Source organism: Physella acuta, unplaced genomic scaffold, assembly GCF_028476545.2.
Source record: "Physella acuta isolate Inbredline_101_S28 unplaced genomic scaffold, ASM2847654v3 ptg000290l, whole genome shotgun sequence".
In the NCBI taxonomy this organism is placed as follows: Eukaryota; Metazoa; Mollusca; class Gastropoda; family Physidae; genus Physella; species Physella acuta.
Genome location: NW_026731809.1, coordinates 239,215 through 258,491, shown reverse-complemented (window position 1 = coordinate 258,491; position 19,277 = coordinate 239,215). Strand labels below are relative to the sequence as shown.

The window sequence follows — 19,277 nt, the reverse complement described above, 5'->3', positions numbered from 1 at the left end:
TATTTTTTTTTTGCCTTGGTGTCACCCCCCTAAATGGTGTCACCCGGTGCGGTCCGCACCCCCGCCCCCCCCCCCCCCCCCTCGCTGGGCTACTATTTTAAAATATTTACATTTAACCTGTGTCTAGAATAGCGTAGATGAGAGTTGAGTCAACTGGTTTTAAGATTTCTCTTCTACTGTTAATAATTTTAGACAGCTAATATTATAAATAGATAATCGGATTAAACTCATTAATTGATTTTAATTTGGCTTTGAATTGTACGTTTATTTTATGATTGGACATGCGTCAGACTATTATTTAAAAAAAAAATTAAATATCGCTCGTTATTTTCAGATTGAGTTATTTATTTTTCTCTCAGCTGTTTGTGTTTGTTGTAGCTGTTTGTGTTTGTTGTAGCTGTTTGTGTTTGTTGTAGCTGTTTGTGTTTGTTGTAGCTGTTTGTGTTTGTTGTAGCTGTTTGTGTTTGTTGTAGCTGTTTGTGTTTGTTGTAGCTGTTTGTGTTTGTTGTAGCTGTTTATGTTTGTTGTAGCTGTTTGTTGTAGCTGTTTGTTGTAGCTGTTTGTGTTTGTTGTAGCTGTTTGTGTTTGTTGTAGCTGTTTGTGTTTGTTGTAGCTGTTTATGTTTGTTGTAGCTGTTTGTGTTTGTTGTAGCTGTTTGTGTTTGTTGTAGCTGTTTGTGTTTGTTGTAGCTGTTTATGTTTGTTGTAGCTGTTTGTTGTAGCTGTTTGTTGTAGCTGTTTATGTTTGTTGTAGCTGTTTGTGTTTGTTGTAGCTGTTTGTGTTTGTTGTAGCTGTTTGTGTTTGTTGTAGGTGTTTATGTTTGTTGCAGCTGTTTGTGTTTGTAGGAGCTTTTTATGTTTGTTGTAGCTGTTTGTGTTTGTTGTAGCTGTTTGTGTTTGTAGGAGCTGTTTATGTTTGTTGTAGCTGTTTGTGTTTGTCGTAGCTGTTTGTTGTAGCTGTTTGTGTTTGTTGTAGCTGTTTGTGTTTGTTGTAGCTGTTTGTGTTTGTTGTAGCTGTTTGTGTTTGTTGTAGCTGTTTGTGTTTGTTGTAGCTGTTTGTGTTTGTTGTAGCTGTTTGTTGTAGCTGTTTGTGTTTGTTGTAGCTGTTTATGTTTGTTGTAGCTGTTTATGTTTGTTGTAGCTGTTTATGTTTGTTGTAGCTGTTTGTGTTTGTTGTAGCTGTTTGTGTTTGTTGTAGCTGTTTGTGTTTGTTGTAGCTGTTTGTGTTTGTTGTAGCTGTTTGTGTTTGTTGTAGCTGTTTGTGTGTGTAGGAGTTGTTTATAATTGTCAAAGCTGTGAACACAATACGTGCTTTAGTCAGCGTGAGTTAAATAAAAATACATATGTCAATTTGTTTCATTGGTCATGTTCAACAAAATTTAGAATGTTCAAAATAGTTGGGTTTTTTTTTGAAAGAAGGGTAAAAAATTATGTTTAAAAAGAATTTGGAAACTTCTATTTGTTTAAAATCTACGTGTGTCTGGAGATCTACATAATCGCTCTCACCGAGTTGTTTAAAAAAAACCTCCCCCAATGAATTGTTTACAAACGCAATCATCACTAGGCGATGTTTGAAGATTAACTAAACACACGTCCCAGCTAAACAGAGCGATGTTACCCCACGTTACTTCACGCGGTGGTTCTCTAAAAATGTTTATCCAGATTTGACGTCATTAAAACATGCGTTTTAGAAATTAGAACTCTTCAGCTTTAGAATTTTTTTCTCTCTTCTATATGTTATTTTAATTTTTTGTTGGTTAGATTTAAAGCTCGCAGACTGTTTGGTTTTAAAAAAAAGGATTTGATGTTTTGTTTCGAATCGATGCATGTTTTCAATGGCGACAAGTGATTTTTTTTATGGGAGCTAGCAACGAGTTAACAGATGAAATGTATTAAAAAATATAAGATTTGAGAGTTCAGTTTTTGTGTGTGTGGAATACATTTAGAGCCGGGGTTGTGTCCCATTTAATGGATACAGAAACAGCTGTGTTACAAGCTTGTAGTCGTGTGTTTTACATCAGTCTCTATAGTTGCTTGTCCAACAGCCGTGTCTACAGCCGTGTCTACAGCCGTGTCTACAGCCGTGTTTACAGCCGTGTCCAACAGACGAGTCCAACAGCCGTGTCTACAGCCGTGTCTACAGCCGTGTCTACAGCCGTGTCCAACAGCCATGTCCAACAGCCGTGTCTACAGCCGTGTCTACAGCCGTGTGCAACAACCGTGTCTACAGCCGTGTCTACAGCCGTGTCCAACAGCCGTGTTCAACAGCCGTGTCTACAGCCGTGTTTACAGCCGTGTCTACAGCCGTGTCTTCAGCCGTGTTTACAACCGTGTCTATAGCCGTGTCTACAGCCGTGTTTACAGCCGTGTTTACAGCCGTGTTTACAGCCGTGTCTACAGCCGTGTTTACAGCCGTGTCTACAGCCGTGTCCAACAGCCGTATCTAACATAAAGCCGTGTTTACAGCCGTGTGCAACAGCCGTGTCTACAGCCGTGTCCAACAGCCGTATCTAACATAAAGCCGTGTTTACAGCCGTGTGCAACAGCCGTGTCTACAGCCGTGTCCAACAGCCGTATCTAACATAAAGACGTGTTTACAGCCGTGTGCAACAGCCGTGTCTACAGCCGTGTCTACAGCCGTGTCCAACAGCCGTATCTAACATAAAGCCGTGTTAATAACATATATATGAATAACAAAAATGACACTTTTATAACTTGCACGTCAACTAGCTTTTTCTTCATGAATTCCCCGACCTTAAAAAACCAATTTTTTTTACTGCTGTGGGCTGTAATAAACCATACCGAATGTTTGGATTGTTTGTCCGTGGTGAATGAATGATTAATCCACCGTGTGATGGTGTGATGGTTGGGACTGCTGTATGAGATAGCCTGTGTTGAAACATCTTCCAAACATCGCATATCTGTGGACATCTTCCAAACATCGCATATCTGTGGACATCTTTCCTACATCGTACGTCACGGAGCTAAGATCGTCCGTACTAACCGCGTCCTATTAGAGGTTTCCATACCGCACACGTCTGGTTAGAGATTTTCCGCAACAGGCACGTCCATGTAGAAAGATCTTCCATACCACTTTAGTCCTTCTAGAATTTCTTCGAACAACGCACTCCCTTTTTATGCACGTCCTTGTAAATATCTACAACACACATGTCCGTGTAAATATCTACCATACACGTCCGTGTAAATATCTACCACACATGTCCGTGTAAATATCTACCATACACGTCCGTGTAAATATCTACCACACATGTCCGTGTAAATATCTACCATACGCGGTCGTGTAAATATCTACCACACCACACATGTCCGTGTAAATATCTACCACACACTTCCGTGTAAATATTGTCCATACCCCATACTTCCATGTAAAGATCGCCTCATCATTGCAGCTTTGCAAAAAATTGAGTGATAAGTTATTCAAATGTGTGATAAAAGACCGCCCCAAAAATTGAGTGATAAGTTATTCAAGTGTGTGATAAAAGACCGCCCCAAAAATTGAGTGGTAAGTTATTCAACTGTGTGATAAAAGACCGCCCCCAAAATTGAGTGATAAGTTATTCAAGAGTGTGATAAAAGACCGCCCCAAAAATTGAGTGATAAGTTATTCAAGTGTGTGATAAAAGACCGCCCCAAAAATTGAGTGATAAGTTATTCAAGTGTGTGATAAAAGACCGCCCCAAAAATTGAGTGATAAGTTATTCAAGTGTGTGATAAAAGAGCGCCGCTCCTCAGGCAAAATTAATCCTCTGTTTTCTTTCATTGGGCCTTTCATTGAATTTAGATGAACCTTTTTCCTCCGGTCAACTAGAAAATCGATCAAGCTAAAAGCGCATTCTCGGAGATGAATTCTAAATCGTCCTGCATTTAAAATCTTAGAATATCCTTGTCAGAGTTGCGCGTGACCTTTGAACTATGTCCGGCCTTGAACTGGTTAGCTAGTGGTAACTGACGTCGTGGTTTTGGGGATCAAGAACGTTTTAAAATGCCAATGTCGTTTAGATTCCTAAAACTTGGAATTTAAGAAAAGATTTGTGTCAGATCTTCCCCCCGTGTCTGTCTTCCCCCACCCTTTAGTGTCTGAGCCTGAAATAGATTGGTCGCTTCCCCCCCCCCCCCCCTCCCTTTTAGTGTCTGAGCCTGAAATAGATTGGCCGCTCCCCCCCCCCCTTTAGTGTCTGAGCCTGAAATAGATTGGCCGCTCACCCCCCCCCCCCCCCTTTAGTGTCTGAGCCTGAAATGGATTGGTCGCTCCCCCCCCCCTTTAGTGTCTGAGCCTGAAATAGATTTGTCCCTTCCCCCCCCTAGTGTCTGAGCCTGTAATAGATTGATCGCTCCCCCCCCCCCTTTAGTGTCTGAGCCTGAAATAGATTGGTCGCTCCCCCCCCCCCCTTTAGTGTCTGAGCCTGAAATAGATTGGTCGCTCCCCCCCCCCCCCCTTTAGTGTCTGAGCCTGAAATAGATTGGTCGCTCCCCCCCCTTTAGTGTCTGAGCCTGAAATAGATTGGTCGCTCCCCCCCCCCCCTTTAGTGTCTGAGCCTGAAATAAATTGGTCGCTCACCCCCCCCCCCCTTTAGTGTCTGAGCCTGAAATAGATTGATCGCTCCCCCCCCCCTTTAGTGTCTGAGCCTGAAATAGATTGGTCGCTCCCCCCCCCCCCCCTTTAGTGTCTGAGCCTGAAATAGATTGGTCGCTCCCCCCCCCTTTAGTGTCTGAGCCTGAAATAGATTGGTCGCTCACCCCCCCCCCCCCTCAGTGTCTGAGCCTGAAATAGATTGGTCGCTCCCCCCCCCCCCCCTTTAGTGTCTGAGCCTGAAATAGATTGGTCGCTCACCCCCCCCCCCCCCTAGTGTCTGAGCCTGAAATAGATTTGTCCCTTCCCCCCCCCCCTTTTGTGTCTGAGCCTGAAATAGATTGGTCACTCCCCCCCCCCCCCCCCACTCCCTTTAGTGTCTGAGCCTGAAATAGATTGGTCACTCCCCCCCCCCACTCCCTTTAGTGTCTGAGCCTGAAATAGATTGGTCGCTCCCCCCCCCTTTTGTGTCTGAGCCTGAAATAGATTGGTCACTCCCCCCCCCCCTTTAGTGTCTGAGCCTGAAATAGATTGGTCGCCCCAACCACCCCCCCCCTTTAGTGTCTGAGCCTGAAATAGATTGGTCAGTCCCCCCCACTCCCTTTAGTGTCTGAGCCTGAAATAGATTGGTCACTCCCCCCCACTCCCTTTAGTGTCTGAGCCTGAAATAGATTTGTCGCTCCCCCCCCCCCTTTTGTGTCTGAGCCTGAAATAGATTGGTCGCTCCAACCCCCCCCCCCCCCCCTTTAGTGTCTGAGCCTGAAATAGATTGGTCAGTCCCCCCCCCACTCCCTTTAGTGTCTGAGCCTAAAATAGATTGGTCACTCCCCCCCCACTCCCTTTAGTGTCTGAGCCTGAAATAGATTGGTCGCTCCCCCCCCCCCTTTAGTGTCTGAGCCTGAAATAGATTGGTCGCTCCAACCCCCCCCCCCCCCTTTTAGTGTCTGAGCCTGAAATAGATTGGTCAGTCCCCCCCCCCCACTCCCTTTAGTGTCTGAGCCTAAAATAGATTGGTCACTCCCCCCCCCCCACTCCTTTAGTGTCTGAGCCTGAAATAGATTGGTCGCTCCCCCCCCCCCCCCTTAGTGTCTGAGCCTGAAATAGATTGGTCGCTCCCCCCCCCCCCCCCTTAGTGTCTGAGCCTGAAATAGATTGGTCACCCCCACCCCACCCCCCCTTTAGTGTCTGAGCCTGAAATAGATTGGTCGCCCCCCCCCCCCCCCTGTGTCTGTATGAGTCTGACATATATTGCCCCCCCCCCCCCCCTCGTATCAGTCTGAGCCTGAAATAAAGTGGTCGCTCCCCCCCCCCCCCTTTAGTGTCTGAACCTGACATAGATTTGTACCTCCCCCTGTGTCTGTCTGAGTCTGACATATATTGCCCCCCCCCCTCCTCGTGTCAGTCTGAGCCTGAAATAAATTGGTCGCCGAGGAACATCGTGAGCGGGAATACCCGGACACTATTTAAATCTTGAAACATGATAGGTCAGATAGTTGATATCTTCTTCTCTTTAGCTTGTCTGTCTCTAGATTGTATGTCTGCTTGTTTCTAATACTTATATTTAACCTTAACATTTTTGTAGAACTTTCTATTTGTACATTATCTTAAATATATAAACTTGATTACAGCTATTTACTCTTATAAAACTTGATAATTCTATAGGCCTACTTGCATACAACCGTAGAGTTGAACGGCATCTCGACAATAATTGTATAAATCCTTATCCATATATTTAACCTGATACTTGAATATATCGTAAAGCATGTATTGAAATCTTTCTCTTGCTCCTTGTTAGAATTTAGGTAGATAAAATTTAAATGGTATCAACCTGATAGTTAATTATAACCTTGTGCGTATATTATAAGTTCTAGATCTATTTGTATATAACTTAATGCTTCTTTGTATTCTTTTACTAATGCCAAAACTCAACTAGTATATAGTCGGTTTTTTTTAGCTTATAAGTGTTAATGGTATAAGGTGACTGGATGTAACTAATTTTAGGGTTGTTGCTTCACTGTGAGGTTAAAACTGTTAAGTTCAAAGTTTTTAAGTAGGCCTAGACATTTCCAGCGTAGGCTAGCTTTCGAATGTCAGGGTTCTTTAAAAACCTGATTGGTGCATTTTCTGACGCCCCCATAGTATTTTCTGACGCCCCCATAGTATTTTCTGACGCCCCCACCGTATTTTCTGACGCCCCCATCGTATTTTCTGACGCCCCACCATATTTTCTGACGCCCCACCATATTTTCTGACGCCCCACCATATTTTCTGACGCCCCCATAGTATTTTCTGACGCCCCCACCGTATTTTCTGACGCCCCCATCGTATTTTCTGACGCCCCACCATATTTTCTGACGCCCCACCATATTTTCTGACGCCCCACCATATTTTCTGACGCCCCCATCGTATTTTCTGAGGCCCCCATTGTATTTTCTGACGCCCCACCGTATTTTCTGACGCCCCACCGTATTTTCTGACGCCCCACCGTATTTTCTGACGCCCCACCGTATTTTCTGACGCTCCCATCGTAGCTGTGACGATCTCATTATATTTCAAGTTCAAAGAACAAAGAGACTTATGTGTCTACTCTAATTATCTCTATATAAAAAATTAAATAAATGAGTATTTTTGCTAAGTTTCCAACAAACTCTCTTGTAAGTCATTGGCTCAGCTATCAACCAATTGTAATGTCTGCTTATAGTGAACATAACAGTAGGTCTGATGGAAATCAGATTTAGAATCTACTAAAGATACGTATAATACGTACGTGTATTAAATCTACTTGAATTAAAATCCAGTATATACACAAATACACATAGATCTTTGAATTGAAAATACGTGTATTTAAATGTAACCAAAAATAAGGAACATTTAGTCCAATAGTAGTAGCTGTGGCTGTCAAAAGATTGAACGGTCAGAGTCGGCGCCACGAGAGTATTTTGTTTACATGTGGTTGCCAAGGACACGCGGTTGATCATAAAACGTTTTGACGTGTTTTGACGTGTGAAATCGCGTGGAAGTTAACAAGTCAGACAAAAGGGGTGGATGGGAAAACAATCGTCGCTTGAAACTCTTTGAACTGTACATAAAATGTGCAGCGTCTGTGATTGTTACAGCGTTTCTTTCAGACATTTTTCTCAAGGACGGGAGCACTTGAAACTTTGGGGAGGGGACGGGTTTTGGTTTATATGCTTTGTGTATGGGAAGTACTTTTTTCTTTTTCGTCGGTTACAGAGAGTGGGGGGGGGGGGTAGGGTCCCCCAGTCTTACGAGATGACATGCGTTCGTTGTAGTTCATCGCATTTGATGTATTGAATCATACACGAGGGAGCGTTAGTTATTCGCTGGGTGCTACTGGACATGGGGCCAAGCTCAAACTAGATAGGTAGCCACTAACTCAAGTAGTAGCCACTAACTCAAGTAGTAGCCACTAACTCAAGTAGTAGTAACTCAAGTAGTAGCCACTAACTCAAGTAGTAGCCACTAACTCAAGTAGTAGCCACAAACTCAAGTAGTAGCCACTAACTCAAGTAGTAGTAACTCAAGTAGTAGCCACTAACTCAAGTAGTAGCCACTAACTCCAGTAGTAGTAACTCAAGTAGTAGCCACCAACTCAAGTTGTAGCCACTAACTCAAGTAGTAGCCACTAACTCAAGTAGTAGCCACTAACTCAAGTAGTAGTAACTCAAGTAGTAGCCACCAACTCAAGTTGTAGCCACTAACTCAAGTAGTAGCCACTAACTCCAGTAGTAGCCACTAACTCCAGTAGTAGCCACTAACTCAAGTAGTAGCCACCAACTCAAGTAGTAGCCACTAACTCAAGTAGTAGCCACTAACTCAAGTAGTAGCCACTAACTCAAGTAGTAGCCACTAACTCAAGTAGTAGTAACTCAAGTAGTAGCCACCAACTCAAGTTGTTGCCACTAACTCAAGTAGTAGCCACTAACTCAAGTAGTAGCCACTAACTCAAGTAGTAGTAACTCAAGTAGTAGCCACCAACTCAAGTTGTAGCCACTAACTCAAGTAGTAGCCACTAACTCCAGTAGTAGCCACTAACTCAAGTAGTAGCCACTAACTCAAGTAGTAGCCACTAACTCAAGTAGTAGCCACTAACTCAAGTAGTAGTAACTCAAGTAGTAGCCACCAACTCAAGTTGTAGCCACTAACTCAAGTAGTAGTAACTCAAGTAGTAGCCACTAACTCAAGTAGTAGTAACTCAAGTAGTAGCCACTAACTCAAGTAATAGCCACTAACTTGTAGCCGTTCACGCGTCAAATATAAAAAAAAAAACTAAAGCATAGGTCGCTACATAAAGAGGCAGCCACTGTTTCAAGAATCAAGAACATCTCAAATCGCCAAAATCTGCCCTAGGGTGTCAAGAGACAAAAAAAAATATATTATAAAAACTAAAAACTAAAATAGCAGCTAAATATATGTTTTTGTTTTCAGTTTCAGCAGGGGAGGCCATTGCTCGAGTAGAACTTTGCTGGAGAAAATTCTTGTCGTGCTGCTGGTTGCCGCCCTTGTCGCCTTTGTCATTACAGTTATCTCCCTGCTGATAGAAAAACATAACAAGTCGACGCCCGTTGGTCAAGGTACGTGTGCACTACTCACACTTAGGCCAGGCAAGTTTAGGGCTAGCAATTAGCTCAAGTTTAACGTGGGTTAAATTCTATAGTTTTGTTGATGTTGGTAGTAGATTCTGTGGTTTGTGTTGTCTGTGATGTGTAGTTTTCTGTACATCGTGATGTTAAGGATATGATTTCCCTAAATCGTGATGTTTATGATGTATGGTTTCCTGTAGATCGTGATGTTGATGATGTAACAAAAACCAGCTCTCGCATTTTATCGCCTGGCTTGTCACGAGATTTCCGCCCGGTGTTCACGAGTCACGTGACCTGGCCGAGTCTTGTTTGTTCCCCGTCCCATTAAAGTTTTATGGGGCGACATCTCGGTCAGTCCCTGTGGGGATTTAGCCAGTGGGGAGGTATAGACAACACAGTGGGGATTTAGCCAGTGGGGAGGTATAGACAACACAGTGGGGATTTAGCCAGTGGGGAGGTATAGACATCTGGGGATTTAGCCAGTGGGGAGGTATAGACAAAACAGTGGGGATTTAGCCAGTGGGGAGGTATAGACAACACAGTGGGGATTTAGCCAGTGGGGAGGTATAGACAACACAGTGGGGATTTAGCCAGTGGGGAGGTATAGACAACACAGTGGGGATTTAGCCAGTGGGGAGGTATAGACAACACAGTGGGAATTTAGCCAGTAGGGAGGTATAGACATCTGTGGATTTAGCCAGTGGGGAGGTATAGACAACACAGTGGGGATTTAGCCAGTGGGGAGGTATAGACAACACAGTGGAGATTTAGCCAGTGGGGAGGTATAGACAACACAGTAGGGATTTAGCCAGTGGGGAGGTATAGACAACACAGTGGGGATTTAGCCAGTAGGGAGGTATAGACATCTGTGGATTTAGCCAGTGGGGAGGTATAGACAACACAGTGGGGATTTAGCCAGTGGGGAGGTATAGACAACACAGTGGGGATTTAGCCAGTGGGGAGGTATAGACAACACAGTGGAGATTTAGCCAGTGGGGAGGTATAGACAACACAGTGGGGATTTAGCCAGTAGGGAGGTATAGACATCTGTGGATTTAGCCAGTGGGGAGGTATAGACAACACAGTGGGGATTTAGCCAGTGGGGAGGTACAGACAACACAGTGGGGATTTAGCCAGTGGGGAGGTATAGACAACACAGTGGGGATTTAGCCAGTGGGGAGGTATAGACATCACAGTGGGGATTTAGCCAGTGGGGAGGTATAGACATCTGGGGATTTAGCCAGTGGGGAGGTATAGACAACACAGTGGGGATTTAGCCAGTGGGGAGGTATAGACAACACAGTGGGGATTTAGCCAGTGGGGAGGTATAGACAACACAGTGGGGATTTAGCCAGTGGGGAGGTATAGACATCACAGTGGGGATTTAGCCAGTGGGGAGGTATAGACAACACAGTGGGGATTTAGCCAGTGGGGAGGTATAGACAACACAGTGGGGATTTAACCAGTGGGGAGGTATAGACAACACAGTGGGGATTTAGCCAGTGGGGAGGTATAGACAACACAGTGGGGATTTAGCCAGTGGGGAGGTATAGACAACACAGTGGGGATTTAGCCAGTGGGGAGGTATAGACAACACAGTGGGGATTTAGCCAGTGGGGAGGTATAGACATCACAGTGGGGATTTAGCCAGTGGGGAGGTATAGACAACACAGTGGGGATTTAGCCAGTGGGGAGGTATAGACAACACAGTGGGGATTTAGCCAGTGGTGAGATATAGACAACACAGTGGGGATTTAGCCAGTGGGGAGGTATAGACAAGACAGTGGGGATTTAGCCAGTAGGGAGGTATAGACAACACAGTGGGGATTTAGCCAGTGGGGAGGTATAGACAACACAGTGGGGATTTAGCCAGTGGGAAGGTATAGACAACACAGTGGGGATTTAGCCAGTGGGGAGGTATAGACATCACAGGGGGGATTTACCAGTAGGGAGGTATAGACAACACAGTGGGGATTTAGCCAGTGGGGAGGTATAGACAACACAGTGGGGATTTAGCCAGTGGGGAGGTATAGACAACACAGTGGGGATTTAGCCAGTAGGGAGGTATAGACATCTGTGGATTTAGCCAGTGGGGAGGTATAGACATCACAGGGGGGATTTACCAGTAGGGAGGTATAGACAACACAGTGGGGATTTAGCCAGTGGGGAGGTATAGACAACACAGTGGGGATTTAGCCAGTGGGGAGGTATAGACATCACAGTGGGGATTTAGCCAGTGGGGAGGTATAGACAACACAGTGGGGATTTAGCCAGTGGGGAGGTATAGACATCACAGGGGGGATTTACCAGTAGGGAGGTATAGACAACACAGTGGGGATTTAGCCAGTGGGGAGGTATAGACAACACAGTGGGGATTTAGCCAGTGGGGAGGTATAGACATCACAGTGGGGATTTAGCCAGTGGGGAGGTATAGACAACACAGTGGGGATTTAGCCAGTGGGGAGGTATAGACAACACAGTGGGGATTTAGCCAGTGGGGAGGTATAGACAACACAGTGGGGATTTAGCCAGTGGGGAGGTATAGACAACACAGTGGGGATTTAGCCAGTAGGGAGGTATAGACAACACAGTGGGGATTTAGCCAGTGGGGAGGTATAGACAACACAGTGGGGATTTAGCCAGTGGGGAGGTATAGACAACACAGTGGGGATTTAGCCAGTGGGGAGGTATAGACATCACAGGGGGGATTTACCAGTAGGGAGGTATAGACAACACAGTGGGGATTTAGCCAGTGGGGAGGTATAGACATCACAGTGGGGATTTCGCCAGTGGGGAGGTATAGACAACACAGTGGGGATTTAGCCAGTGGGGAGGTATAGACAACACAGTGGGGATTTAGCCAGTGGGGAGGTATAGACAACACAGTGGGGATTTAGCCAGTGGGGAGGTATAGACATCTGGGGCTTTAGCCAGTGGGGAGGTATAGACAACACAGTGGGGATTTAGCCAGTGGGGAGGTATAGACAACACAGTGGGGATTTAGCCAGTGGGGAGGTATAGACAACACAGTGGGGATTTAGCCAGTGGGGAGGTATAGACAACACAGTGGGGATTTAGCCAGTGGGGAGGTATAGACAACACAGTGGGGATTTAGCCAGTGGGAACGTGTAGACGTATAGACATCTGGGGATTTTGCCCGTTGATTAATTGACTTAACACAGCCGTGAAGGTCAACTTTGTTTATCTCACAGTTTGTTGGTTGTTTAACTTTTTAAATCTGTTGTACAACAATCCACTTTATCAATGATACTACAATGTTTTAACTGTAAAACTTAGTTTGTCTGTTATACAACAGTTTGTTAACTGTTTGACCCCCTTCTGTCGGTGTAGTTAAAATGATTACAGGGAGACAACTCGCAGATGTCTTGCCGGCGTTATCTTCCCATCTCGTTTTAAAGATGGCGCCCAGATTCACTATTTTCTTTTTTATAAAAACGTTTAAAATAATAAAAATAATTGTAAAAATTCTTTATTCTTTAAAATATGTTTGTAATACCGCCCTCTTCTAGCCTTCACTCCCTCTGATCAAAACGCTCTCAGACCGCCCCCCCCCCCCCCCCAATCTAATCCTCCTGAAGTTTAATCCTCTGGCGCCTATGATACGTTGAAACGTTCAAGTTTTGTAGAAAAGCGACGCCCTAGTTTTTTTGTCGTTGCTTGAAATAACGACGCTCGATTACTTTGCCTGAAATAGCAACGCGCTAAGTTATTTGCTTGTTGGAGAAATCCGTGCTCGCTAACATTGTCTGCCCATTTAACGTCTGTCGTCTGCTCGTAAAGCGTCTCTATTAACCTCTGTAATATTATCTGCCCATGTAACCTCTGTATTACTGTCTGCCCATGTAAAGTCTGTATTATAGTCTGCCCATGTAACCTCTGTAAATTGTAATATCGCTTGCCCATCTAACCGTTTGTATTATAGTCTTTAATATCGTCCTCCCATTTAACGTCTTTAATTTCGTCCTCCCATTTAACGTCTTTAATTTCGTCCTCCCATTTAACGTCTGCTTATCTTCCACAGGTATATGTGTCACTCGGGAATGTGTTCAAACAGGTAAGTTATTCCAGCACAACTGCGTTAATAGGAATAATTTTAAAGAGTGTTTTTTATTAAACGCACGTTAGGTATTGGGGCTTTACTAAGAGTCCAAAATGAGAGTAATTTTTTTTATTTTAAGACAGTTTAAAAAAAAAAAAAATTAGTCGAACTTCTATCGAACTTTTGAAGTTCTACCGAGTTATCGAACTTTTGAAGTTCTACCGAGTTATCGAACTTTTAAAGTTCTACCGAGTTATCGAACTTTTGAAGTTCTACCGAGTTATCGAACTTTTAAAGTTCTACCGAGTTATCGAACTTTTGAAGTTCTACCGAGTTATCGAACTTTTGAAGTTCTACCGAGTTATCGAACTTTTGAAGTTCTACCGAGTTATCGAACTTTTGAAATTGTACCGAGTTATCGAACTTTAGCTCTACAGAGTTATCAAACTTTTGAAATTCTATAGAGTTATCGATCTCTTAAAGTTCTTCCGAGTTTTCCAGCTCTTGAAGTTCTACCTAGATCTCAAAACGTCCTACCAAGTTGAGAAGTCTTTAAATAAACGCTTCTTCTCACTTTTTAAACTATCAGAAAGGTATAAACTAATAAAGACCATACATGTATAATAGTAAGTAGTAAAGTTCTCTTTCAAACCTGACTGTCTATAGGGCAAGTGAAGTAGAGGTCACTTGTTTCTGTGACCTCGGCATATGAAGAGATAGTGTGGTCAGCACTATGCCCAGCCGCCTTTACTTTCCCTAACGTGAGTTAGGTACCCGTCTGAGTTATACATGCATAATAATACAACCGAAATCTTTTGAGTTTAAACGTCAACAATTCTGGCAGATAAAATCCTGACGTCACTGCTTTGTTCCAGCTATGTGATTATAATGATAAGATTATACCATTTTTCTCTTTGTATGACATCTCAACATTGGTCTAACTTTTACGAGTTTTGCCGAGATCTCAATATTTCTAACGAACGCTGGAAAAGAACAGACTTCATTGATTAAAATCAATAATCCGATGATCAGATTCATATCACATGAGGAAATTAAAGCATAATGAGCATAATGAGCATAATGAGCCATTTAAAACTAAAGAGTATCAAGTTTGGAGCGATTCATGAATAAATCAATAACAAGATTTTTGTCTGTATGATCGGAAATACGATAACAAAAATTCATGATTTGAAGACATTTTAAATGCATGCATTTATATTTTTTACAAAAGAAATTACAAAGGTTTTTTTTTTGTTTAGAATTTTACGAAGTTTTGGGACATTCAGAGTTTAATTTGAAGGTTCGGATAAATTATATGTGTAAAATATGTTTTGTTTAGCTTCGTGTAAATGATGTGCGTCTAATATGTTTGGTTAAAACTAGAGATGATGACTAGCTACCCACAGTTTAAAGTTGTGTGTGTAAGAAGGAGGGGGTGTTAATGTGTGTCATATACATTAGTTTCTGCAAAATATATAAATGTATCTATTGGTACGAGGAATCCAAATCTATAATCCGATTTGAAATTTATTTCCTCGCTACAAATATAAAGAGCTTTATAAAGGCGTTAATTTTCAACTATTTCGTGGTTTCTGTGACAACCAGAACTGCTAAAGGCGAATTTACACTATTTGTACTTCTAATTTGCAAATTATTTACACATTGATTGATTAAATAACCTAAAACAGATTAAACTATTCTATTATCTTAATTAAGTTAAACGTTCATTAAAACTCAAATTAAATTAAAATTCTTCATTAAAATCATGTAACATGTTTAGTTTTAATTCTGACGAATGCATGTAATATGACCGACAGTATCTATTTTAATTACCGTTTTTTAATATTATTCTGCATTAGCTTTCAGACCATCTTATAATCAATGGACCTTAGTCTATTGATTTTTCAACTGTGTTGCTTCGAATTTTCTTTTAGATAAAAATCTCTCCTTAAAATCAAAGAAAACTTGCCACTTTCAATTTAAACGCAATTAAACCCTGCATCGATATTGTTTTAAAAAATGTTTAATCTTCTCTTGTGTAAACAAAAGGATTAGCTTTGAAGGTCGCTCTATAGCCAATGAAACGACGCGAAATTTTTTTTAGACGATCTGTGTGTGTAGCTTGGTTTTCTATAGAAACTTTGTTGTGGAAATAAATTTAGAAAACCAGTGGTTTATCGATCACTGGCGATCGATGGGATATTGTGAAATGATCGCGGATATTGATACGGCTGTTTCTCGTGTGTTGAGTGAGTTAGGTCACACTCTAGACCTGTTAGAGGTGCGTGTGGTGAGTTAGGTCACACTCTAGACCTGTTTGAGGTGCGTGTGGTGAGTGGGTTAGGTCACACTCTAGACCTGTTAGAGGTGCGTGTGGTGAGTGAGTTAGGTCACACTCTAGACCTGTTAGAGGTGCGTGTGGTGAGTGAGTTAGGTCACACTCTAGACCTGTTAGAGGTGCGTGTGGTGAGTGGGTTAGGTCACACTCTAGACCTGTTAGAGGTGCGTGTGGTGAGTGAGTTAGGTCACACTCTAGACCTGTTAGAGGTGCGTGTGGTGAGTGAGTTAGGTCACACTCTAGACCTGATAGAGGTGCGTGTGGTGAGTGGGTTAGGTCACACTCTAGACCTGTTAGAGGTGCGTGTGGTGAGTGAGTTAGGTCACACTCTAGACCTGTTAGAAGTGCGTGTGGTGAGTGGGTTAGGTCACACTCTAGACCTGTTAGAGGTGCGTGTGGTGAGTGAGTTAGGTCACACTCTAGACCTGTTGGAGGTGCGTGTGTTGAGTGAGTTAGGTCACACTCTAGACCTGTTGGAGGTGCGTGTGTTGAGTGAGTTAGGTCACACTCTAGACCTGTTGGAGGTGCGTGTGTTGAGTGAGTTAGGTCACACTCTAGACCTGTTAGAGGTGCGTGTGGTGAGTGGGTTAGGTCACACTCTTGACCTGTTTGAGGTGCGTGTGGTGAGTGAGTTAGGTCACACTCTAGGCCTGTTAGAGGCGCGTGTGGTGAGTGAGTTAGGTCACACCATAGACCTGTTAGAGGTGCGTGTGGTGAGTGGGTTAGGTCACACTCTAGACCTGTTAGAGGTGCGTGTGGTGAGTGGGTTAGGTCACACTCTAGACCTGTTAGAGGTGCGTGTGGTGAGTGGGTTAGGTCACACTCTAGACCTGTTAGAGGTGCGTGACGTCATTCAAAAGGAATTGATCATAGTTTGAGCTTTCATACCTAAATCAGAGGTGTTCGATTTATAAAAGAAGTATTTTACTTAAATCAAAACAGAGGGGATTTTCTCAAAGGTCATATAACTTACTAAAAAACGCATGACGCTAGGGACAATGCATGCGACTAAGTGAACACATATCTTTACTTGCTACGGAAACAGGTCAACACTGTTACGATCGATCTTTATTTCAACTCCAAACACGATTCAAGGCACTCTTCAAACCTTTATTTAACTTGGTTTTCTTCACCATTACACCACAAGCCCTCGTCCCTATACGCCACTAACAAAAGCCTCTCACAATCGTACACTTCAGCTTTTATACCCGCACACGACCTAACACCCCGGGGTTAACTGAACTCATACACGCCTCCCCCCCCCCCCCCCCTACGTTCTAGACTATTCTAACCTATTCTAATCTAACCTACAACTGACCCGTAACTTACACTACTTCACCTGCCTCGTTGATAGATTAATAAAGTCTGAAGCACATCGAATATGCTAAGGTGTATGGTTTACGGTGTTCTGAAGGTGTTAGTGACTATGGTGTTAACCATTGTCAAAGGTCGTTGTGAAAACTTTGAAAGTTCTCGTGAAAGCAATTGAGCAGTCATTGAAGCGTGTGGAGGTCGGCGTGGTCGGGTAGGTAAAGCTCATCGGTTTAAAACCGAAAAGTCTCGAGTTTGTAACCCCGGGCTTATGAGGGCTTATAGCAGAGGACAGCAACCCATCTAGGAGAGACAACTCCAAAATCAAACAACTGCTGTCTTGTCACTTTTTTCTTAGCTGGACAAACGCTATGAAAGCAAATCCAATAAGACAAGCAGGCTGAAAATAGAATCCAACGACCTGTCTAGCGCATAGCAGGTTGACACATAATACACGGACTTGTGTTGGAGGAAATCACGTCCAACATTACAATTAAGAATGAAACTTGTGGACACTACTGTTAGATTTGTCAAAAACACAATTTGACTTGTCAAAAACACAATTTGACTTGTCGAAAACACAATTTGACTTGTCAAAATATTGACTTCGACTTACATAAACAGTAACTTGATGTCTCGAAACTGCAACTTGACTTTACAATAACACATGTTGTCATACTTACAAAAGCAATCTCCAATCTACACTTTTATACTTAGTAACAAGTTTAAACTTATTATAATCTACAGCAAGATTATCAAGATGTAAAGTATAAACGAATGCCAATCATATCTTAAACTAATTACAAATTGGGGTACACATTTTAACTAATCACAAAAACTGGTACACATTTTAAACTAATCGCAAAAACTGTTAGGCCTACACATTTTAAACAAATCACAAAAACTGATACAAATATTAAACTTATCACTAACTCTGGTACACATTATAAGATGTAAACATAAACAAATGCCAATCATATTTCCCCCTTAGCGGCGCGGGTTGCGAGCTTCATAGACTTCGATGTGGACCCTTGCGACAACTTCTACCAGTTCGCCTGTGGTGATTGGATGAAAGATCACGTGATACCAGAGGACAAGTCCTACCTCAACATGTTCGGGATCCTGGAGGACCGGGTCGACATCATCGTTAAACGTAAGATCGTCGTCAGCCTCTCTCTTCTAGTCGTTACTCTCATCTGTTTGTTGTTGGTAGATAAAAATGTGTGCCCCGGTTGTCTGCCCATTGTTGTCTGTACATGTTCTATCAGTGATTGTCTGCCCCTTCAAGTATGTAGCCTACAAGTTTTAGCATTGATTATCTGCCCGTTGATGTTTAATACTCTATCAGTGATTGTCTGCCCTTTTAGGTATGTAGCCTACACGTTTTAGTATTGATTATGTATAACAATAAACATACATAAATGGGCAGATATTCACTGATAACACATAAAACATCAATCGATTATGTATGTTTATTGTTGTAAACGATTATGTTCCAATAGAAGTATGTACACCAATTTATTTCCATTGTATATGCTTTATCAGTGATTATCTGCCCCTGGATGTGTTATCACCACTTAACACCATAGATGACATGATTACCATTACATATCAACAATTTGAGCTTAGCTAGGATTAAAAGCTAATAAACTAATGATAAAAAATCAGTTGAATCTAACAGAAGACTACGTATGACTGCCTCGTAAAAATGAATGTTATACAAAAATCTTTTTAAAGCGAAGAAAAAATCGCCTAGTGTTTTCCCAGCAGTGATAACAAGACCTCTAATGGGACTAACAATTTTTTTCCAGGTTTGTTAGAAGAAGAGGTGCCTGAAGATATACCAAGTATCAAGAAGGCTAAGGATCTGTTCTATTCTTGCATGGACATGAGTATGTACTTCATCCATCATGTCGCTCAAAATTAGATACAATTACATTTGACATATTGTGTACATATATGAATAATATGTGTACATAGATACACATAAACCCACATTCATCCAAACCCACACACACTCAAGCAAGCACGCATACACACAACATATATATATATATATATATATATATATATATATATATATATATATATATATATAAAGAGAGAGAGAGAGAGTTAGAGAGAGAGATACCAATATACAAGAATAATAGGGTTCCATCTCCACCTTTAGTAAAACTGAGAAAATAGACTGAAAATTAGTATTGAATAAAAACAATCAAGTAAACGGAGCATTAACATAATCGATTAAATAGTTCATTTCTTAAAGCATGTTGGTAATATTTAAAAAGTAAATTAATTCACTGTTTGAAATTTTCGATGAAACTTCTAACACTGAAATTGTACATGGGCTTATACAGATAAAAAGCTCCAATGC

General features: G+C 42.3%; 1 protein-coding gene across 1 annotated transcript in view; it reads left to right on the top strand.

Annotated features, from left to right (window-relative positions):
* LOC131939698 (neprilysin-like) overlaps positions 1 to 19,277 on the top strand; it is a 50,034-nt gene that overhangs the window by 13,226 nt on the left and 17,531 nt on the right. The window contains exons 4-7 of the mRNA XM_059298159.1: positions 9,040 to 9,185; positions 13,237 to 13,269; positions 17,895 to 18,056; positions 18,715 to 18,795. Coding sequence (XP_059154142.1) covers positions 9,040 to 9,185; positions 13,237 to 13,269; positions 17,895 to 18,056; positions 18,715 to 18,795 — 422 coding nt within the window. The remainder of the gene's footprint in view (positions 1 to 9,039; positions 9,186 to 13,236; positions 13,270 to 17,894; positions 18,057 to 18,714; positions 18,796 to 19,277) is intronic.